The sequence below is a fragment of the Rhinopithecus bieti genome, unplaced genomic scaffold, assembly GCF_001698545.2.
Source record: "Rhinopithecus bieti isolate Rb0 unplaced genomic scaffold, ASM169854v2 scaffold_44592, whole genome shotgun sequence".
Classification (NCBI taxonomy): domain Eukaryota; kingdom Metazoa; phylum Chordata; class Mammalia; order Primates; family Cercopithecidae; genus Rhinopithecus; species Rhinopithecus bieti.
The window spans coordinates 1,578,648-1,602,124 of record NW_016818423.1 but is presented as its reverse complement, the minus strand read 5'-3'; the positions used below and the strand labels follow the sequence as shown (position 1 = coordinate 1,602,124).

The 23,477-nt window shown below is 50.4% G+C and overlaps 1 protein-coding gene across 4 annotated transcripts in view; it reads right to left on the bottom strand.

Annotated features, from left to right (window-relative positions):
- Positions 1-269: 269 nt before the first annotated feature.
- The window catches only part of LCK (LCK proto-oncogene, Src family tyrosine kinase), a 33,455-nt gene continuing 10,247 nt past the window's right edge, over positions 270-23,477 (bottom strand). The window contains exons 1-13 of one of the 4 annotated variants that reach the window (XM_017857071.1): positions 13,279-13,389; positions 13,073-13,182; positions 12,773-12,854; positions 12,508-12,598; positions 12,179-12,277; positions 11,867-12,036; positions 11,588-11,737; positions 11,162-11,314; positions 10,865-11,044; positions 7,302-7,378; positions 7,057-7,210; positions 6,841-6,972; positions 270-920 (exon numbers count right to left, since the gene is read on the bottom strand). In XM_017857071.1, coding sequence (XP_017712560.1) covers positions 718-920; positions 6,841-6,972; positions 7,057-7,210; positions 7,302-7,378; positions 10,865-11,044; positions 11,162-11,314; positions 11,588-11,737; positions 11,867-12,036; positions 12,179-12,277; positions 12,508-12,598; positions 12,773-12,854; positions 13,073-13,177 — 1,596 coding nt within the window. In that variant the 5' untranslated portion in view covers positions 13,178-13,182; positions 13,279-13,389 and the 3' untranslated portion in view covers positions 270-717. Of the gene's footprint in view, positions 921-6,840; positions 6,973-7,056; positions 7,211-7,301; positions 7,379-10,864; positions 11,045-11,161; positions 11,315-11,587; positions 11,738-11,866; positions 12,037-12,178; positions 12,278-12,507; positions 12,599-12,772; positions 12,855-13,072; positions 13,183-13,278; positions 13,390-23,477 lie in introns of those variants that run through there. The other 3 variants (XM_017857073.1, XM_017857070.1, XM_017857072.1) reach the window with 3 other exon arrangements.

Below are 23,477 nucleotides of genomic sequence, written 5' to 3'. Positions count from 1 at the left end.
CAAATATGGCCCTTTAATCAGTTAAAAATGCTGTTGCCCTTTTATAATGGGGAGGAAGGTCCTGTGACACACCCATTCCCTAAGGGATTCCAGGCAGGAGTCTCCCTGAATCCTTTGGGGAGGGGTTAGGAGCACTGTCCCATTTGAAGGGGTCTGCAGAGCCCCCAGACATCCACTCATCTCATCTTTCACCCCAACTCAGGGTGACCCTAGTTACCATTTTCTTAACCCCCACTGCCCACCCACAAAGAGTGGACAGTAAAGAGATGTACAACAGTCATCAACAGACATTTATTGAGCTCCTGATGTGTGCCAGGCCAGGCACTGAGGAGGAGCACACAGAGGTATTAGATAAGGTCCTGGGCCTCGAAGAACTTCTGAATAATCTGAGGAAAGAAAAATAGGTGGGCAGAAGCTTCTGTCAGTCCCAGGCTTCTTCCCTCTCTCTGTGGTCTCAGGAAATGGGAGAGCCAAAGGGGTACCTTATACAGTGTCCAAGACATACACGCACAGGCTACACATGTACAAGACACATGTGCAGAGTCCACGCAACTACAGGACACGTGTACAGACACAAGGTGCATATGTGTCACATGTGGGCGAGATTCGTGTGCAGAGTCCATATGTGCATAGGCCGTGTGACTATGGCACAAGAATCCATCTCCCCAAGTCATGTTGGAGAGAAAGGGGGAGGACTCCAGGGCCTCTCAAGGCCTCTCAAGGCTGAGGCTGGTACTGGCCCTCTGTGGCCGTGAAGAAGTCCTCCAGCACACTGCGCAGGTAGTCAAAGGTGGGCCGGTCCTCCGGGCGCTCCTTCCAGCACAACCTCATAAGTTGGTACAGCTCCTCTGGACAGTTTTCAGGGCACGGCATGCGGTAGCCTCGCTCCAGGTTCTGAATCACCTCCGGGTTGGTCATCCCTAGGGGTTGATGGGAGAAAGGACATTAAGGTCAGGCACTGGAAGCCCACAGGCAGCGGTAATGTTCGGAATATTTAACTGGCACAGTATGAGCACCAATCTAAAAGAATCTTGGTCTTCATCAATGGTAAGGTCACACAAGCGGTACTTGCTGAATGTCAGTCACACCACTTGGAGTGCCTGGTATAGATTATTTCCTTTTTTTTTTTTTTGGAAATGGAGTTTCACTCTTGTTGCCAAGGCTGGAGTGCAATGGCATGATTTCAGCTCACCACAACCTCCACCTCTCAGGTTCAAGCGATTTTCCTGCGTCAGCCTCTGGAGTAGCTGGGATTACAGGCATGCACCACTACACCGAGCTAATTTTGTATTTTCAGTAGAGACTGGTTTCTCCATGTTGGTCAGGCTGGTCTTGAACTCCCGACCTCAGGTGATCCGCCCGCCTCGGCCTCCCAAAGTGCTGGAATACAGGTGTGAGCCACCGTTTCCAGCTGATTACTCACTTAAAAAAAAAAATGTTGGCTGGGTGCGGTGGCTCACACCTGTAATCCCAACACTTTGGGAGGCCAAGGCAGGCGGATCACGAGGTCAGGAGATCGAGACCATCCTGGCTAACATGGTGAAACTCCATCTTTACTAAAAATACAAAAAATTAGCCGGGCATGGTGGCATGCGCCTGTAGTCCCAGCTACACTGGAGGCTAAGGCAGGAGAATGGCATGAACCCGGGAGGTGGAGCTTGCAGTGAGCCAAGATCGCACCACTGCACTCCAGCCTGGGCAACAGAGCGAGACTCCATCTCAAAAAATAAATAAATGAATAAATAAATAAATGAACAAAAATAAAAATAAAAAAATGTTTTAGATACGGGATCTCACTATGTTGCCCAGGGCTGGAGTGAGCAGCTGTTCACAGGCACAATCATAGCACATGGTGATTTGAACTCCTGGGTTTCAGTGATCCTCTTCACCTCAGCCTCCTAATAGCTGGACAACAGGTGCCACACCACCATGGACCGGCTCCCCTGGTATAAATTAAATGCTCAATAATACACACATGTTAGTTGTGGGACCTTGGGCGAGCCCAGTTTCCTTATTTGGAAAATAGAGGCTGGGCGCGGTGGCTCAAGCCTGTAATCCCAGCACTTTGGGAGGCCGAGACGGGCGGATCACGAGGTCAGGAGATCGAGACCATCCTGGCTAACATGGTGAAACCCCGTCTCTACTAAAAAATACAAAAACTAGCCGGGTGAGGTGGCGGGTGCCTGTAGTCCCAGCTACTCGGGAGGCTGAGGCAGGAGAATGGCGTAAACCCGGGAGGCGGAGCTTGCAGTGAGCTGAGATCCGGCCACAGCTCTCCAGCCTGGGTGACAGAGCCAGACTCCGTCTCAAAAAAAAAAAAAAAAAGAAAATAGAGTAAAGAGTAAATAGCTGTTCCTACCTGACAGAATTGTTATGAGGATTGAATGAGGATTGATGAGAAAGCATCAAATATAGTGCACAAGCCAGGCACGGTGGCTCACGTCTGTAATCCCAGCACTGTGGGAGGCCAACGCAGGCAGATCACTTGAGGCCAGGAGTTCAAGACTAGCCTGAACAACATGGCAAAACCCCATCTTTACTAAAAATACAAAAATTAGCCGGGCATGGTGGTACATGCCTGTAGTCCCAGCTACTTGGGAGGCTGAGGCACAGTAATTGCTTGAACCCAGGAGGTGGAGGTGCAGAGGTTGTAGTGAACTGAGACTGCGCCATTACACTCCAGCCTGAGCAACTCAAGCCAGACTCTTGTCTCAAAAAATAAAAAATAAATAAAAATAATATGTATATTATTATATATATATCACAGAAAGCATCGAATCTATCCAGGCACAGAAAGTCTGGATCGGAGATGCTTCATAGAGGGCACCTGAGGCCAGGTGTGGTGGCTCATGCCTGTAATCCTGGCACTTTGGGAGGCTGAGGCAGGTGGATCACCTGAGGTTAGGAGTTTGAAACCAGCCTGGCCAACATGGTAAAACCCTGTTTGTACTAAAAAAATACAAAAATTAGCTGGGCGTGGTGGCATACACCTGTAATTCCAGCTACTTGAGAGACTGAGGCAGGAGAATCACTGAAACCCAGGAGGTAGAGATTGCAGTGAGCTGGGATCGTGCCACTGCACTCCAACCTGGGTGACAGAGAGAGACTCTGTCTGAAATACATACATAAATAAATAATTAATAAGGGGCACCTGGGATGATTATGATTTGGTAGGAATGATGAGATGGTCAGGGCCCAGGGCAGCATGGGCACCCACAACCAAGACAGTGGTGAAGTCTCTCCAGTTTTAAGAGCAGGCACATGACATCCTGCATCAGGAAGCCAAATGGACCCTGGGCCTCAGCAAAGCAGACCTTATTTGGGCTTGAGAAGGTTCCCCAGGCCCCTCCATGACCCAGATGAAATAGTCTTTGAGCTGGTTCCCTCCCTTTATGCTGGTCCTGGCCCCTCTGGCAGGCGTTTGGCATGTAGACCCCAAGAAGATCTGCTCTGGAGAACTACGTGATCACAGCAGTAACACAGCTCCCTCCTTCCCTGTTTCAAATTGCTCATGTAGTATCTGGTTTCTCCTTCAGTCTTCTGAACAAAGATTGTGACAAGCAGTTCCCAAAGACCAAAAGCTTATAGGGTATTTACAAAATCAAAGTTTTGCTCCTGGAAAGTTTGGGACTAAAGCCTGGTCAACAGAGACCCTTTTACCCCAGGACTTGTAAAAGGGAGGCCTCTACCTATGGGACTCTCACAATTTTATTTTTTTTTTCTTTTTGAGACAGAGTCTCACTGTATTGCCCAGGCTGGAGTGCAATGGTATGGTCTCGGCTCACTGCAACCTCCATCTCCCGGGTTCAAGGGATTCCCCTGCCTCAGCTTCCTGAGTAGCTGGGACTACAGGCGCATGCCACCACACCCACCTAATGTTTATAGTTTTAGTAGAGATGGGGTTTCACTATGTTGGTCAGGCTGGTCTCCAACTCCTGACCATGTGATCTGCCCATCTCAGCCTCCCAAAGTGCTGGGATTGCAAGCATGAGCCACCATGCCCGGCCAGGACGCTCACATTTTAAAATTAGGGCATAGGAGGACAGAGGCCACAGAACTAAACAGCCATGGCCAGAGTTAGGGGATGCAAGCCCACAGGTTAAATCCAGCCAGAGTATGGCCCACAGATCCACTTTGGATTGGCCCTAGAGTGGTTTTATTTATTTATTTATTCATTTAATTATTTAATTTATTTATATTTATTTTTGGGATGGACTCTAACTCTGTCGTGCAGGCTGGAGTGCAATGGCGTGATCATGGCTCACTGCTACCTCTGCCTCCAGGGTTCAAGTGATTCTCCTGCCTCAGCCTCCTTAGTGGCTGGGACTACAGGTCCCACCACTACGCCTGGCTAATATTTTTGTATTTTTAGCAGAGGCAGGGTTTCACCATGTTGGCCAGGCTGGTCTCGAACTCCTGACCTTGTGATCCGCCCACCTCAGCTTCCCAAAGTGCTGGGATTACAGGCGTGAGTCACCGTGCCCAGCCCCTAGAGTGTTTTTAAACAATTTGACTCGATCGCCAATAAATGGAAATGAACAAATTTTCCTAAAACTCCAAGTTTTGGCTTCTCTTAAAAAAACAAAAGATCTGGTTTTTTGGGTTCCCCATGCCTTAATTGCAACCATCTGCTGGAGCAGCTGCAAGTTTACCAAGGTCCCCATTTCTCCCCATTGTCTCCCTGACCCTAATGCTACATGTCAGTTGCCATTTATCATCATGCTTTCACTGCCTATTTTCTTCTAATAGATACATTCTCTATGGGTTTGCTTCTGTGGGAACAGGCGAGGAGCGGTGAGGACCCCTGGCAGGATAACTGGAGAGTATTTCCGTATTTCCAGCTCCAGCACTACCCCTGGACTTTGGGTTGGGGCAAGCCCAGGGCAGGGAAGCCCCTCAGCTTTCCACCTGTCTCCAAGGTGTTTTTTTGTTTTTATTTTTGTTTTGAGATGGAGTCTCACTTTGTCGCCCAGGCTGGAGTGCAGTGGCACGACCTCGGCTCACTGCAACCTCTGCCTCCCGGGTTCAAGCAATTCTCCTGCCTCAGCCTTCTGAGTATCTGGGACTACCAGTGCGCACCACCACGCCCGGCTAATTTTTAATTTTTTTTTTTTTAAGTAGAGACGGGATTTCACCATGTTGGTCAGGCTGGTCTCAAACACTTGACCTTGTGATCCACCAGCCTCGGCCTCCTAAAGTGCTGGGATTACAGGCGTGAGCCACCGCATCCGGCCTTCCAAGGTGTCTTTACCTTCCTTGGAGCAAAGGTCTGTTCACCTTACTCTGGGGATGTGGGAAGCTTCTACAAATTTAGCCACTGTGCCGCATGACCTCCCTACTCCTGTCTTTGTGCTCCATTTCCTCTCCCCAGAGTTTCTTAGCAAGTTCCTTTCAAAAAATTCCATCCCTGTCTTGGCTGAATTCAGGGGTAAAGGGCTTTGTCCAGGAGATGGTGAGGGAGTCAGTGTATACTGACAAGCTGCTATGAGTCAGGCTCTTTCACAAATGGTCTCTCATTTTTCCTTTTTTGTTTTTTTTTGAGACAAGTTCTCTCTCTGTTGCTCAGGCTGGAGTGCAATAGAATGATCATGGCTCACTGCACCCTCAACCTCCTGGGCTCAAGCGATCCTCCCACCTCAGCCTCCCAAAAAGCTGAAACTACAGGTGTGTGCCACCATGCCCAGCTAATTTTAATTTTTTTTTTTTTTTTTTTTTTTTTTTTTTTTTTTTTTGAAGAGATGGAGTCTCTCTTTTTCTTTTTTTGAGACAGGGTCTTGGTCTGTTGCCCTAGGCTGGAGTGCTATGGCATGATCTTGGCTCACTGCAACCTCTCCCTCCCTGGTTCAGGTGATCCTCCCACCTCAGCCTTCTGAGTAGCTGGGACTACAGGCACATGCCACCAAACCTGGCTAATTTTTGTTTTTGTAGAGATGGGGTTTCGACCTGTTGCCCAGGCTGGTCTTGAACTTCTGGGCTCAAGCCATCCTCCCACCTTGGTCTCCCAAAGTTCTGAGATTATAGGCATGAGCCACTGTACCTGGCCTAGTCTCTTATTTTTAATATCAGGAAACTGAGGCTCAGAGAAGTGAAGTGATTAGTTCAAAGTGATGATTGATAATAGCTTAGTATTGACCAAGCACTGTTCTAATCTCATATTAGAGATGAGAACAGATGGGAAAGAAGGAATAATCTGAACAAAGCCAAACAGAAAGTTAGCAACAGTGGCAGATCTGCTAATAAAAGGTAGGCCTCTTGTTCCTGAGCTAGATCCTCTTCTACCATACTAGGCTGCCTGGGCCACAACTAAAGAAAAGAGCTGGGGCCGGGCGCAGTGGCTCATGCCTGTAATCCCAGCACTTTGGGAGGCCGAGGCGGGTGGATCACGAGGTCAGGAGATCGAGACCATCCTGGCTAACATGGTGAAACCTCGTCTCTACTAAAAATACAAAAAATTAGCCGGGCATGGTGGCACGCACCTGTAATCCTAGCTATTTGGGAAGCTGAGGCAGGAGAATCGCTTGAACCCAGGAGGCAGAGGTTGCAGTGATCCGAGATGGCGCCACTGCACTCCAACCTGGGCGACAGAGCTAGACTCCATCTCAAAAAAAGAGGAAAAAAGAGAAAAAGAAAAGAGCTGGGGTTATTAAAGAGAGATACAGAGATGGAAGCCAGCTCTGGGCGATGTGGCGTCTGCCTGGGGATTTTGGAGTCATACTCCTGAAAGGATAGAGGAGATGTAACTACAAAGTTTCAGATTCTGAGACTGGAAAGAATTGAGTGGGAAGACATGGACTTGCTGCCCTTCCCATCACCCTTTCAGTTCCTGCCCTTGGCTCTAACCTGGGTAAGGGATGCGGCCATGGGTGACAATTTCCGTCAGCAGGATCCCAAAAGACCACACATCCGACTTGATGGTGAATGTCCCATAGTTAATGGCTTCTGGCGCTGTCCACTTAATGGGAAACTTGGCTCCTAAGGAGGAGGCAGAGTGAGGTCACCTGGGTCTGCTTGGCTAGACCCTGCAGGACCCAGATCACCCTTAAATCTCACACTTACCCTCCCTGGCTGTGTACTCGTTGTCTTCAATGAGGCGTGCAAGGCCAAAGTCTGCAATCTTGCAGCTCAGGGTGTCAGACACCAGAATGTTGGCAGCCCGAAGGTCACGATGAATATAGTTCCGCTCTTCAATGAATGCCATGCCTTCTGCAATCTGCAGGACACACACAGATCAGCAATCCTGAGCCAGATGTCTTCACGCCACTGGCCTGTGCCCTTGCCCAGACCCTCCCCAGTCTCCTTACTTGGGCTGCCATGTCCAGGAGTTTGTTGATGGTCAACTTGATGCCTGAAGGGGTCTTGAGAAAATCCACTAGACTCCCTGTGGGCAGAAAGAAGAGTTGCTGGCCTAAGTTGCCCCAGGAGGAGGCCCCCAGACCCTTCTCCTCCAACTGGGAGTCTGGAAGTGTGTCTGACATGTGAAAAGGAAGAGTGAAGAGTGAGAATGGAGGAGTGTGTGTTCAGGGTAAGGATGCCCAGGATATGTGAAGGATTTTTTGCAGAGGGAGGGGCTAGGGTAGAGCATGCTGGGAGGGATCTGTAGGTTTTTCATCATCAATAAAGTAGAATTCAGACTCCTCAACTAGTATCCAAAGCTTGGCATGGGCGACACCGGTAGCTTCTTCTCTTTCCCTCACTCTGCCTTTGACTTCAAACACTTTAACAATTTTGAGATCCTGCACTCAGACTACTAGGCTGTCACCCCAAAGCCTCTTTATTTCATCTCTGCCTGCTAAAAAAAATTCTACTTTTCTTTCATGGCCCAGTTAGACTGCCCCTCTAGGAAGCCTCTCTAGATCTTACCAGGCATAAACTGGATCATCATCTACACTCCCATGGGCATGCTGGAACTTTCCCATGGCACAAACTCTGGTTTCCCCAGTACCTGTAACTGGGGAACCTTGACAATAGGAATCTTGTTTCATCCATCCATGTTCCCGGTGCCCAGCCCAGAGTAAGAAACAATAACAATGTGCTGAATATATTGGATGGAATACAGAAAGAGGGGGTCTGGGGGTCTGAAGGACCACCTCTCTAATAGTGGAGGGCAGCTGGACATGAATGGAAGTTGCTAGGATGGAGTGAATGACCACTGGCCCTTCCCAAGAGATTAAAACCCTGTGAAAGGATGACAGCAACCTGAGTGTCCCCACTGTGAGTGCTGAACTAGTTACCAAAGACAAAGACCTCCCCCACACACAGCAAATACAGAGACATATATACTGCCATCCTTCCATTGTGTCCATGGCAGATGTTACTAATCATTCCCAGCACTCACTTCCAATGAACCTCAGAATCCTTCTCCAGCGCTACAAGCAACTACCAATCAAAGTCGATACACGTGATAGGCTGGGCATGGTGGCTCACACCTGTAATCCCAGCCCTTTGGGAGGCCGAGGCGGGAGGATCACCTGAGGTCAGGAGATCGACAGCAGCCTGGCCAACAAGGCAAAAACCTGTCTCTACTAAAAATACAAAAATTAGCCAGGCATGGTGGCACATGCTTGTGGTCCCAGCCACTTGGGAGTCTGAGGCATGAGAATCACTTGAACCCAGGAGGAGGAGGTTGAAGTGAGCTGAGATCGTGGCACTGCACTCCAGCCTGGAGGACAGAGTGAGACAAAAAAAAAAAGATACACATGATATAATCTATTTGCCATTTCCCATTAGCCAATGAACAGCTTGTTTCTCTTCCTGAAAGAAGGATAGATCTTACACTCCCAAAGAATCAGAGCCAGATAACAGCAACAAACCTATTGATCAGTTACTATATAGTAGCCATTGTTTTGTGGTTTTTTGTGTTTTGTTTTTTTGAGACAAGGTCTCACTCTTTACCCAGGTTGGAGTGCAGTGGTGCAATCACAGCTCAGTGCAGCCTCAACCTCCTGGGCTCAAGTGGTCCTCCCACCTCAGCCTCCCAAGTAGCTGGGACTACAGGCATACACCACCATGCTCGGCTAATTTATAAAAATTTTTTGTAGGAATGAGGTCTCGCTATGTTGCACAGACTGGTCTTGAACTTCTGGGCTCAAGTGATCCACCCACCTTGGCCTCCCAAAGTGCTGAGGTTACAGGCTTGAGCCACTACACCTGGAAGTAGGCATAGTTCTTTTTTTTTTTTCTTTTTTTTGAGACCAAGTCTCACTCTGTCGCCCAGGCAGGAGTGCAGTGGTGCGATCTTGGCTCACTGTAAACTCCGCCACCTGGGTTCACATCATTCTCCTGCCTCAGCCTCCTGAGTAGCTGGGACTACAAGTGCCCGCCACCGCGCCGGCTAATTTTTTGTATTTTTAGTAGAGATGGGGTTTCACTGTGTTAGCCAGGATGGTCTCGATCTCCTGACCTCATGATCCGCCCGCCTTGGCCTCCCAAAGTGTTGGGATTACAGGCGTGAGCCACCGCACCCGGCCTAAAGTAGGCATAGTTCTAACTGCTCTGTATGCATTAATTATTTCATCCTCACAAGACCCTGTGAGGAAGTTACTAATGCGTTATCATAGTAGGAAACCATGACAGAAAGAGGTGATGTAATTATCACAAAGCCATAAAATCGTGAAGCCAGACTTCTGACCCAGGCAGTCAGATGCTAGAGGCCTTGATGAATACTCTGTATTATTTCTGGTGAGCCCATTTAGATTTCTGCTGTTATTCTTGGGGGAACTGAGCACCAGAGACAGTGCAGGCACTTGGTCTGTCACACAGCAAATCAGTGTGAACAAAACTGAGGCTAGAAACTCGTATTCCTCTTCCTGGGGCTCTCACTCTGTCCAGTATCAGACCAAGAGGGGTGCGGGGTGGGGGGGCTCACTCAGAACTGAAAAAGAGGGCTTCCAGGGCAGATCTGCCCTCCCAAAGCTCAGGGGCAGAAGGGAGAGAAACAGGGCTAGGGACCCATTTGCTTTCTGAGATCAAGCATCCTGAGATCAAGGTAGGGCTTTGAAGAAGGCAAACAGAATGGCAGGTCAGGGCAGGTTGGGGTGAATGCTCTTCCCGAACATTCTTGCCACCTTAGGCTCACCCCCAGACAGGATCAGAGGATATACTTTTTCTCATGCCTGGAGGTGAGTCTTTTTTTTTTTTTTTGAGATGGAGTCTTGCTCAGTCGCGCAGGCTGGAGTGCGGGTGGCACGATCTTGGCTCACTGCAAGCTCCGCCTCCCGTATTCACGCCTCAGCCTCCCGAGTAGCTGGGACTATACAGGTGCCCACCACCATGCCTGTCTAATTTTTTGTATTTTTTGGTAGAGACGGGGTTTCACCGTGTTAGCCAGGATGGTCTCGATCTCCTGACCTGGTGATCCGCCTGTCTCAGCCTCCCAAAGTGCTGGGATTACAGCCGTGAGTCACTGCGCCCAGCCTTTTTTTTTTTTTTTTTTTTTTTTTTTTGAGACAGAGCTCTGTCACCCAGGCTGGAGTTCAGTGGCATGATCTTGGTTCACTGCAATTGCAACCTCAACCTCCCAGATTAAAGGGATTCTCCTACCTCAGCCTTCTGAGTAGCTGGGATTACAGGCATGCGCCACCACACCTGGCTGATTTTGTATTTTAGTAGAGACAGGGTTTCACCATGTTGGTCAGGCTGGTCTCGAACTCCTGACCTCGTAATCTGCTGGCCTCAGCCTCCCAAAGTGCTGGGATTACAGGTCTGAGCTACCCGCCCAGCTGGAGGTGAGTCTTTAGGGGCCAGGAAAGCTCAAGAAACCCTCCTTGCTTGAGCTTTGGGCCAGAAAAAAAGGTGTATTTTCACCCTCCGGCAGGGACAGCGGGGAGAGCAGTGTCCCCCGGCAGCCGACTCAGGCGGCACCCACCATTCTCCATGTATTCAGTGATGATGTAGATGGGCTCCTGGGTGACCACAGCGTAGAGCCGAACCAGCCGCTGGTGTTGCAGCTGCTTCATGAGGTTGGCCTCGGCCAGGAAGGCGTCCGGGGACATGCTACCCTGCTTCAAGCTCTTCACTGCTACCTTCGTGTGCCCGTTGTAGTACCCTGGGTCGGGGAAGGGAAGGAGTGGGAGAGTCGCCAGGCAGCTGTCCTGGGACTCTCACCACCTCAGCAGCCCCTCCCGTTCCCCTCTTCCCGGGCAGTCCTGGAGGCCACACTCACCCATCCACACCTCCCCGAACTGTCCAGCCCCCAGCCGCTCCACCAACTTCAGCGTCTCCCTGGGAACCTCCCACTCATCCTCCCACCACGGCTTCTGGGGCTTCTGGGTCTGGCAGGGGCGGCTCAGCCGTGTGCACAGCCCATCTGAAGCATCTGCGAGGACAAGGGAGGGGTGAAGACTGTCAATATGGAAGGCCTCCTATTGACACCACCTCTCCCACTTCTCCAAGCCCCCATCTAGGTGAAGTGGACTAGCAGGGGGGTGTGGGGCTGTCACCCAAACACTTGGGTCCGTAGGGTCAGGTTCCACACCTCACCCACTGCGGGGAATGGAGGAGCGCATTGAAAGATGGATGGGGGACACCCGAGGGGGACTGAGGGGAGATAGGCTGATAGGGCACGGGGGAGGGGTCCTGCCGGGCTCACTGGTGTAATGGTGGACCAGTTCACGCAGGCCGGGAAAAGTGATTCGGGGGGAGATGTAGAAGCCACCGTTGTCCAGATTACGGATCTTGTAATGTTTCACCACCTCTCCCTGGTTCTGGTCGAAGTCCCGGACCGACAGTGAAAACGATCCTGAATGAATGAATGGATGGACAAAGGGACTAAAGAACGCAGTGAGTCTGGCGCAGCACCGCGCCCCCACCTCGGGCTCACCCCTCGCGCCCCCCTCGGGCTCACCCCGCGTTCCCACCTCGGGCTCACCCTGCGCTCCCCCTCGGGCACACCCCGCGGCACCCCCGCGCCGGGTCGAGACCACTGCCCGCTCACCCGCGGTGCTCTCGCTCTCCCGGATGAGGAAGGAGCCGTGAGTGTTCCCGGGCGCCAGGAGCTGCCGCTCCGCGTCCTTGCGGCTCAGGTTCTTGAAGAACCAGCTGTGCAGGGCGGAAGCGAACGAAGGCTGTCGTCGGATCTTCCTCCGTGGCCCTCAAGCCTTCACCGCCACCCCAGGCCCACTCCCTGCTCCAGGATCCCTAGATCTGCTCCCACTCATCCCCACGACGGGTCCCCACTTACGGTTCGGGCTCCAGGCTGTTCGCCTTGGCCACAAAATTGAAGGGGATGAAGCCTTCCTGGCCCGTGGTCAGGGACTGCGCCTTCCACCACTCGCCGCTCCTGCGCCACGGAGGCAGATCAGTGTGGCTCGCTCAGCCGTCGACCTGAGACCCTCCCTTAAAGACCCCTCCACCCCTTAAGCCAGCCTCGCCGAACCCTGGCTCAGCAGTCCTGAGCCTTGAATTTTGTCCCAAGGGCGGCCACCCCAACCGGTGGCCTCAGGAGGGCTGCGGTCCCGGAGATCGCGCTCCCTCACGGACTCCGCCAGAGCAAGGTGGAGAGGGACTCACTGCTCCAGGATGCGGAGCTGTTCCCCCTTCTCAAAGCCCAGGTCTCCGTCGTGAGAGGGCTCATAGCTGTGCAGGGCGATAACCAGGTTGTCTGTAAAAACAAAGGGCATCAGGGAGAACTGGGCTGGGATGGGCAGAAAGCCTGGAGTTACAGGGTGGGGGACAAGGAAGGCAGGACCAGGGAGAGAGTAGGTGGGGGAGAGGTGGAAGCCAACAGCCAGGGATCGGCAGGCCTTGTCTTTCAGGCCCTACTGCCTGGGGTCACCTTGCAGTGGGGAGGCCGGCGGATTGGAGTCTTCATAGATGACCAGTGGGTCCCGCACCTCAGAGCCATTTCGGATGAGCAGCTGTGGAGTGGGGGATGACGGCGGGGTCAGAAAGCAGAAGACTGGGTCAGACTCTGGCCCCCTTCCCTCCTGCCCTGCTCTCAGTCTCTCCAGCCTGGTTGGGTGTTATCCCTGAGTCTACCAACTACTTGCTGTGTGATCTTAGGAGAGTCATTTCTTTCTCCTGGGTTGCATGCTCTACCCAACTCCCTCACCAAGGCCCTTGTCTCGCCTCTTACCGTGCCCTTGCCATCCAGTGGAACTATGGGATAATGGCAGTTCTCACACACATCGATGTTTTCCATCCAGTCATCTTCCGGGTGGGAGCTGCAGCCACAGCCCATGGTCCCTGAGGGAATGGAGAGGGGGCTGAAGGGGCTCCCCCAAGATCTGCTCCCCAACATCAGACATCATGGGGCCTTGCCCTGGAAAGTTCCAAAAGTACCTGAGATTGTGAGATCCTGGGATCTCCATTCACCAGCCACAGAAAAGCTAAAATAGGGGGTCCCAGCTCCAAACCGGTGCTCCCTCTGAGCCCTCAGGCTGCAAGTAAATTCACACAGGGCCCCTGAGCTCTAGCTCCACCCTCCCACCTGGGATGGGCAAACCGCCACAGGCACCTTTGTTAGTCTAGTTACCCACTTCCTGCCTCTGCCCCCTCCCTCTCCCTCTGCCGGCACCCTGTGTTGGGAGGATCACCTCCTAGAGATGACACACACTTTCCCAAGCCTGGGGGAGACCTGACGTATCAGACCCTCCCCTACTGGAGAGGTGTGCACGCCCCACCTACTATTATAATTCCCCTGTCTAGCTGAGGAGGCTGAGAAAGAGGCTTCTGCTCCCTAAGTCCACCATCAGGACCCCGCTGTTCCTCTCATACAGCCCCACAGTCACCTCACAGGGTTCCTTCAAACACGGGCGTGCTTCTCCTCAGCAGAAAACCCTCCAGTGAGTCTGTTGGCCGTAACTTTTTTGTTGTTGTTTATTTGCCTGTTTTAGCACTGGAAATTTTTTGTCTGATGAAATCAAGCAGAACTCCATAGATAAAACGATAAGTGTGGGCCTGTTTCGTCTGAAGCAGAATGGGGCCCTCACTTTGAAGCCCTCGGAGTCCCTGCAGCTCCTCCTTGTCTAGGGCTGCTCCTCAGAGCGCTTGGAAAGCGCTGTCCTCAAATAAAGTTTGATGTACCGTGCATTCCAGAACTTCAAGATCAAATCGACCTCCACAGTCCATTCTGCTACACACACATTCTCTCACACACACACACTCACACGCACCCTATATATACACACACCCTACACACACACACGCACTCTCACACACACACAGAGGCACCCCTATCCCACCTCCACAGAGGCATCCACACACACTTTCACATACACACACACTCACCCCTCACAGGTACCCCCCACACTCACACACAGACTCACTCTCCCACACACAGGCACCCACACTCACACTCAATAAACACATACTCTCACCCCCCAGAAGTACCCCCCCCACACACACACAGAGACTCACCCCCCACACACAGGCACCCACCCTCACACACACACATTCACACACACACCCTACACATACTCCCCACACACACAGGCACCCACACCCACAAACACACACACTCATCCACACACCCACACAGTCACACCCACAAACACACCCACATACACACACACACACACAGGCACCCACACCCACACACATGACCCCCCACACACACACATTCCTCCCTCCCACACACACACATTCATATACACACACAGGCACCTCCACATACCCACACCCATGCACACACCCACACACTCATCCCCCACATACACTCACACACACGCACAGGCATCCCCTCCATACATACCCCCACACACCCACACTCACACACACACATTCACACACACACCCTACACATACTCCCCACACACACAGGCACCCACACCCACAAACACACACACTCATCCACACACCCACACAGTCACACCCACAAACACACACACACACAGGCACCCACACCCACACACATGACCCCCCACACACACACATTCCTCCCTCCCACACACACACATTCATATACACACACAGGCACCTCCACATACTCACCCACACCCATGCACACACCCACACAGTCACCCCCACATACACTCACACACACGCACAGGCATCCCCTCCATACATACCCCCACACACCCACACACACACACACACAAACACACCCACACACAGGCACCCCCACACACACCTCCACACACAGCCTGTGTTCTGAACTGTTCTTGCCTTTCCCAGACACCCCATGCTATTTTCTTTTCTTTTTTTTTTTTTTGAGACAGAGTCTCGCTCTGTCTCCCAGGCTCGAGTGCAGTGGCCGGATCTCAGCTCACTGCAAGCTCCGCCTCCCGAGTTTACGCCATTCTCCTGCCTCAGATTCCCGAGTAACTGGGACTACAGGCGCCTGCCACCTTGCCCGGGTAGTTTTTTGTATTTTTTAGTAGAGACGGGGTTTCACCGTGTTAGCCAGGATATTCTCAATCTCCTGACCTCGTGATCCGCCCGTCTCGGCTTCCCAAAGTGCTGGGATTACAGACTTGAGCCACCGCGCCCGGCCGCTATTTTCTTACTTAATGCCTTTGTACTTGTGGATCCCCCTGCTTTGAAATGTGCCCTCTCTCTCTCTCTCTCTCTCTCTTTCTCTCTCTCTCTCGACAGGGTCTCCCTTCCTTGCCCAGGCTGAAGTGCAGTGGTGCAATCCCCTTAGACCCCCTGGGCTCAAGCAGTCTTCCCACCTCAACCTCCCCAGGAGCTAAGACTAAAGGTGCACACCATCATGCCCAGCTGATTATTTTTTGTAGAGATGAGGTCTCACTATGTTGCCCAGTCTAGTCTCGAACTCCTGGGCTCAAGCAATCCTCCTGCATTGACTTCCCAAAATGCTAGGATTATAGGCATGCACCACTGAACCCAGTCGGCATGCTCTCTTTTGTCCACCTGCTGAATTCTAACTCAACCTTCAAGGCTCAGTTCAAATATTACCTTTTATTTTTTCTGCAACCTCTACCTTCCAGGTTCAAACAATTCTCCTCCCTCAGCCTCCTGATAACTGGGATTACAGGCATGCACCATCACGCTTGGCTAACTTGTATTTTTAGTAGAGGCAGGGTTTCACCATGTTGGCCAGGCTGGTCTCGAACTCCTGGCCTCAAGCAATCCTCCTGCCTCAGCCTCCCAAAGTGCTGGGATTACAGGCACCTAGCCTAAATATCACCTAGTCTATGAAGACTTCCCAATGGTCTTTGCTTGCCTCTCACCCCAGTCTCTTGCAACATTCTATTCAGACCTCAATAATCAACTTAGGCACAGAGTTCCATGATTACTGATTCACGTGTCAGCCCGGGGTCCCACTGCCTCTCCCATACCTTTGATGAGAGTGGGGGTTCATCAAGAGCAGAAACTGTAGTTTATTTGTCTGAAAGCCTCCAGCACCCAAAATTAGTTAATAAATGTCAACTGGAACGTGGAGTGTTAATGCACAGAGTCTCCCATCTGCAAAGGTCTTAGAAACCAGCAAGCCTAATCTCCAATTTTAGTATTTGTTGATCAATTTTTGAGATAGTGTCTCACTCTTTTGCCCTGACTGCAGTGCAATGACCCAATCCTAACTCACTGGAACCTCAAACTCCTGGGCTCAAGTGATCCTCTAACCTCAGCTTCCTGGGTAGCTGGCACCACTGAGCCTAGGTGATTTTTTGTTTGTTCTAGAGATGGGGGTATTGCTATGTTGCCCGGACTGGTCTCAAACTCCTGGCCTCAAGTGATCCTTCCTCCTTGGCATCCCAAAGTGCTGGGATTACAGGCATGAGCTGCTATACCTGGCTAAACCTCTGATTTTAGATGAGCAAACTGAGGCCCACAGAGGTATGCTTAAAGTCACACAACCTATTTGGAGTAGAGCAAAGCTGGAGTTGCTGGCTGGGCGTGGTGGCTCACATCTGTAATCCCAGCACTTTGGGAGACTGAGGCAGTAGGATCATTCAAGCTCAGAAGTTCCAGACTAGCCTGGGCAACATAGTGAGACCTCATCTCTAGAAAAAAATCAAAAAATTAGCCAGGTGTGGTGGTGTACGCCTGTACTTCCAGCTACTCGGGAGGCTGAGGCAAAAGATCATTTGAGCCCAGGAGCTCAAGAGTGCGATGAGCTATGATTGTGCCACTGCACTCCAGCCTGGATAACAGAGCGAAAGCCTGTCTTAAAAAAAAAAAAAAAAAAGCCTGGACACGGTGGCTCACACCTGTAATCCCAGCACTTTGAGAGGCCAAGGTGGGCAGGTCACAAGAGATCAAGACTAGCCTGACCAACATGGTGAAACCCCGTCTCTACTAAAAATACAAAATTAGCTGCGCGTGGTGGCGTGTTCCTATAATCCCAGCTACTCAAGAGGCTGAGGCAGGAGAATTGCTTGAACCCGGGAGGTGGAGGTTGCAGTGAGCCTAGATCCTGCCACTGCCACTGCACTCTGCACTCCAACTTGGGTGACAGAGACTGTGTCTAAAAAGAAAAAAGAGAGAGAGAGAGAGAGAATTCATGCTGGGTCTAAGTGGAAGCAGGGAGCAGTGGAAGTTTCTCATTAGCAAAACTCAGAAGACTGGCCCCAAAGTTAGAGACCTAAGTTCAAATAGCGGTTTTGATACTTCCTGTGTGACTTTGTGGAAATCATTCCTCCTAAGCCTCACTTTTCCTCTTCTGTCAAATGGGGCTCTTCATCCATTTCTCATAAGCTCACATAAATATTAGCTTAGTTTAGTGCTTAGAAACCTTTTCACCAGTGCACATTCTGTCCTACCAACTCTTGCTTTGGAAGGTGGAAGAATGGGACTGGGTAATTAACCTCCTTTGCTTTAGATTCTTGTTCTTTCTTTTTTCTTTTTTTAAAAGAGTCTCGGCCGGGCATGGTGGCTCATGTCTGTAATCCTAGGACTTCGGGAGGCTGAGGAGGGTGGATCATGAGGTCAGGAGTTCGAGACTAGCCTGGCCAACATGGTGAAACCCCGTCTCTACTAAAAATACAAAAATTAGCTGGGCGTGGTGGCGTGTTCCTATAATCCCAGCTACTCAAGAGGCTGAGGCAGGAGAATTGCTTGAACCAGGGAGGTGGAGGTAGCAGTGAGCCAAAATCGTGCCATTGCACTCCAGCCTAGGTGACAGAGCAAGACACCATCTCAAAAAAAAAAAAAAAAAAAAAAAAAAAAAAAATCTTCCTCTGAGCCACTGTGCCTGGCCAAATCTTTGATTAAAATTTAAACTTGAGGTCAGGTGCAGTGACTCACACCTGTAATCCCAGCACTTTGAGAGGCTGAGGAGAGAGGATTGATTGAGCCCAGGAGTTTGAGACCAGCCTGGGCAATGTGTGACCCTTCCTCTATTCAAATTGTTTTTTAACTTGAAAATAAGAAAATTTGCATCTAAATGAGGTAGCCTAGTAGGTAAAAACTTCAAAATCATGAGGTCCATGTGGGGAAGAGGGTGTGTAGAACAGGAAATGGTAAAAGACATCTTGTCTTCACAAGAGTTTAGGAAACACTAATACAGTTCACCAGCCTCATTTTAAAACTAGGGAAGGCCGGGCGCGGTGGCTCACACCTGTAATCCTAGCACTTATAGGAGGCCGAGGTGGGCGGATTACGAGGTCGGGAGATGGAGACCACCCTGGCTAATGCAGTGAAACCCCGTCTCTACTAAAGAACACAAAAAATTAGCCGGGCGTAGTGGCAAGCGCCTATAGTCCCAGCTACTCGGGAGGCTGAGGCAGGAGAATGGCGTGAATCCAGGAGGCGGAGGTTGCAGTGAGCCGAGATTGTGCCACTGCACTCCAGCCTGGGCGACAGAGCAAGACTCTGTCTCAAAAAAATAAAATAAAATAAAAAATAAAACTAGGGAAAAAGAGAGGTTAAGTGATTGTCCCAATAACACACTGAGGGTTCCTGGCAGATGCAAAACTCAAATCAAAACCTTACATCCTTTTTTTTTTTTTTTTCTTTTTTAGGCGAGGTCTCAATATGTTGCCCAGGCTGGTCTCTAACTCCTGGGCTAAAGTGCTTCTCCCACCTCAGCCTCCAAGATAGCTGGGATTGCTGGCACATGCCTGGCTTGCCTCCTACATTCTTTATCAAGATCCTCTCCTCTACTTTTCACTCCCTGGGAAGTCTAAGGGTGGAGGGGGAGGGCTGAGAGGTCTAGGAGAATGTGAGACAGGAAGGCAGGTCTGACAGGGTAGGGTCCATTCCCCATCAAAAATTTGACCACTGTGCTGTTAACAAAGGTTTTTCTCTTCAAGACAATCCTTCCTCTACCTGGAATGCATGTTTCTGGTTATGTATTTACCTGACTGGTGAATGCAAGTCTGTGCATATGAAACCATATGCAGTGAGCACTGTGTTTATGGGTGCATGTCTGTGGATCTGCAGGCGTCTGTGTGTGCAGAGGGATATATAACAGAATGAGACTATGAATAGCAGCAACTGTCCCTATGTAGGCATACATCTGTGGGTGTTATCCCCATCCTTCCGGTCTTCTTCTTCTTCTTTTTTTTTTTTTGAAACAGTGTCTTGCTCTGTCGCCCAGGCTGGAGTGCAGTGCAGTGGCACTGTCTCAGCTCACTGCAAACTCTGCCTCCTGGGCTCAAGGAATCCTCTTACCTCAGCCTCCTGAGTAGTGGGGACTGCAGGCCCATGCCACCAAGCCTGACTAATTTTTGTAGTTTTTGTAATGATGGGGTTTCACCATGTGGACCAGGCTGGTCTTGAATTCCTGGGCTCAAGTAACCTGCCACTTTGGCCTCCCAAAGTGCTGGGATTACAGGCGTGAGCCACCGTGCCCAGCCTTTTATTTTTACCTTTTTGTAGAGACAAGGTTTCATCATGTTGCCCAGGCTAGTCTCATACTCATGGGCTCAAGCAGTCCTCCCACCTCAGACTCCAAAAGTGTTGGGATTGCAGGCATGAACCACCATGCCCAGTCTAATTTTTATTTTATTTATTTATTTATTTTGAGACGAAGTCTTGCTCTGTCCCCCAGGCTGGAATGCAGTGGCACAATTACGGCTGACTGCAACCTCCGCATCCTGGATCAAGTAATTCTCCTGTTTCAGCCTCCCAAGTAGCTGAGATTACAGGTGCACACAACCATGCCCACTAATTTTTATTATTTTTACTAGAGACAGGGTTTCACCATGTTGGCCAGGTTGGTCTCAAACTCCTGACCTCAAGTGACCTGCCCACCTCGGCTTCCCAAAGTGTTGGGATGACAGGCATGAGCTACCAGACCTGGCCGGTAGCCTTTTTATAATCGTCACAAAATGTTCTGTGGACCACGGGTAGCCTGCAATTTGACTGAGAATATTACATGCCCTAGTCAGAGGCAGCCTCGAATCTACGAAATTCTTACTCCTGACCTTGGATTCCTAAATTGCGAGAAAAGAATGTCCTGTTTCATTCACCCCAGAATCTGCCCTCATTGCTGGTTCTGGGAGCCCTGGGGATTCCTTTCATCTGGTGTTTTTTTTTTTTTTCCTTCTTCCACTTCTTTCTTTCAGACAATGAGAAATTTATATTAAGCTTTAATTTTGATTTTCTTTTTATTGACCTCATTTATTAACCTGGTTAGATCATGTTGACTACTCAGCAATCTTTGTCAAACTAAGACCAGAAGGAGTCTGGGCGTGGTGACTCACGGCTATAATCCCAGCACTTTGGGAGGCTGAGGCGGTAGGACTCCTTGAGCCCAGGGGTTCGAGAGACCAGCCTGACCAACATGGTGAAAACCCGTCTCTACTAAAAATACAATAATTAGCCAGGCGTACTAGGTGCATGCCTGTAATCCCAGCTACTCAGGAGGCTGAGGCAGGAGAATTGCTTGAACCTGGGAGGCAGAGGTTGCAGTGAACTGAGATCGCGCCATTGCACTCAAGCCTGGGTGACAGAACTAGACGCCATCAAAAAAAAAAGAGAGAGATTCTCCTGCCACAGCTTCCCAAGTAGCTGGGATTACAGGCACGCACCACCACACTTGGCTAATTTTTGTATTTTTAGTAGAGATGAGGTTTCACCATGTTGGCCAGGCTGTTCTCGAAATCCAGACCTCAAGTGATTCACCTGCCTCGGCTTCCCAACTTGCTGAGATTACAGGCGTGAGCCATGGCGCCCGGCCATGCCCAGCTATATAATTAGTGGCCGGCGCCCGGCTACTGGGCACTGTGGCTCACGCCTGTAACCCCATCACTTTGGGAGGCCAAGGCAGGTGAATCACTTGAGGTCTGGATTTTGAGACCAGCCTGGCCAACATAGTGAATGAAACCCTATCTTTACTAAAAATACAAAAATTAGCTGGATGTGGGGTGTGGTGGCACACGACTGTAGTCCCAGCTACTTGGGAGGGTGAGGCAGGAGAATCTCTCTCTTTTTTTTTTTTTTTTTTGATGGCGTCTAGTTCTGTCGCCCAGGGTTGAGTACAAGGGCGCGATCTCAGTTCACTGCAACCTCCGCCTCCCAGGTTCAAGTGATTCTTCTGCCTCAGCCTCCTGAGTAGCTGGGACTGCAGGCATGCACCTACCAAGCCCAGCTAATTTTTGTATTTTTAGGAGAGACAGGGTTTCACCATGTTGGTCAGATTGGTCTCAAACTCCTGACCTCGTGATCTGCCCACCTGGCCTCCAAAGTGCTGAGATTACAAGTGTGAGCCACCATGCCCGGCCTTTTTTTTTTTTTGAGACAGGGGACAGAGTCTCACTGTGTCACCCAGGCTGGAGTGCAGTGACAATCTCGGCTCACTACAACCTCCAACTCCCAGGTTCAAGTGATTACCCTGCCTCAGCCTCCCAAGTAGCTGGGACTACAGTCGCGTGCCACCACGCCCAGCTAATTTTTGTATTTTTAGTAGAGACGGGGTTTCACTATGTTGGCCAGGCTGATCTTAAACTCCTGACTTCGTGATCCACCCGCCTTGGCCTCCCAAAGTGCTGGGATTACAGGCTTGAGCCACCATGCCTGGCCAGCAGGAGAATCTCTTGAACTGGGGAGGCAGAGGTTGCAGTGAGTGGAGATCACATCACTGCACTCCAGACTGCTCCGCAGAGTGAGACTCTGTCTCAAAAAAAAAAAAAAAAAAAAAAATTAGCCAAGCATGATGGCATGATGGCGTGTGCCTGTAGTCCTAGCTTCCCAACGTGCTGAGAATTAGTAGAGGCTGAAGTGGGAGGATCGCTCAGCCCAGGAAGTCAAGGCTGAAGTGAGCCATGATTATACCACTGCACACCAGTCTGGGCGACGGGGGGACCCTGTCTCAAAAAAAGAAAAAATTAAATTAAATTAAAAATTTTTTAAGTTAACATTTTTTCTCCTCCAACTATAGACCCATTGATTTATTGAACATTTTGTCCAAAAGATGTGTCAGCTTCTAGGCTGAGTTTCTTGGGCCAATGCTTTACATCAAGAACAGGCAGGTGGTCAGAAGTAATGGCTCAAGCCAGTAATCTCAACATTTTGGAAGGCCAAAGTGGAAGGATCACTTGAGGCCAGGAGTTCAAGACCAGCCTGGGCAACATGGTGAGACCCCATCTCTACAAAAAAATACAAAAATTAACCAGGTGTAGTGGTGCACGCCTATAGTCCTAGCTACTCGGGAGGTTGAGGTAGGAGGATCGCTGGAGCCCAGGAGGTTGAGGTTGCAGTGAGCCAATATCGTACCACAGTACTCTAGCGTGGGGGAAACAGCAAGAACCTGTCTCAAACAAAACAAAACAAACAAAGCAACGCAAAATACAGCAGACAAGACTGTACTTCCTTCAGGGGTCATTTCTATAGTTCAGTTTCTCTGAACATGTAGAACACAAAAAGTAAAAAAGAAAAAAGAACAAGCAGGCTATTCTACTGTTGTACTCTGGACCACCTTGTGGCAAAATCTGTCAGAAATCACTTAAAATGGCCAGGCCTGGAGGCTCACACTTATAATCCTAGGGCCAAGATGGGAAAATCACTTGAACTCAGAAGTTCAAGGCCAGCCTGGGCAACATAGTGAGACCTTGTCTCTGTAAAAATAAAAATAAAAGGCCGGGTGCGGTGACTCACTCCTATAACCCCAAAACTCTGGGAGGCTGAGGCGGGTGCATCACGAGGTCAAGAGATTGAGACCATTCTGGCCAACATGGCGAAATCCTGTCTCTACTAAAATACGAAAATTAGCTGGACGTGGTGGTGCGTGCCTGTAGTCCCAGCTACTCAGGAGGTTGAGGCAGGAGAACTGCTTAAATCCGGGACTGCATTCCAGCCTGGCGACAGAGCGAGACTCCCTCCAAAAATAAAATAAAATAAAGGCTGGGCACGGTGGCTCACGCCTGTAATCCCAGCACTTTGGGAGGCTGAGGCGGGCAGATCACGAGGTCAAGAGATCAAGACCATCCTGGCTAATATGGTGAAACCCCGTCTCTACTAAAAATACAAAAAATTAGCCGGGTGTGGTGGTGGGCGCCTGTAGTCCCTGCTACTCAGGAGGCTGAGGCAGGAGAATGGCGTGAACCCGGAAGGCAGCACTTGCAGTGAGCCGAGATCACGCCACTGCCCTCCAGCCTGGGCTACAGAGTGAGACTCCATCTCAAAATAAATAA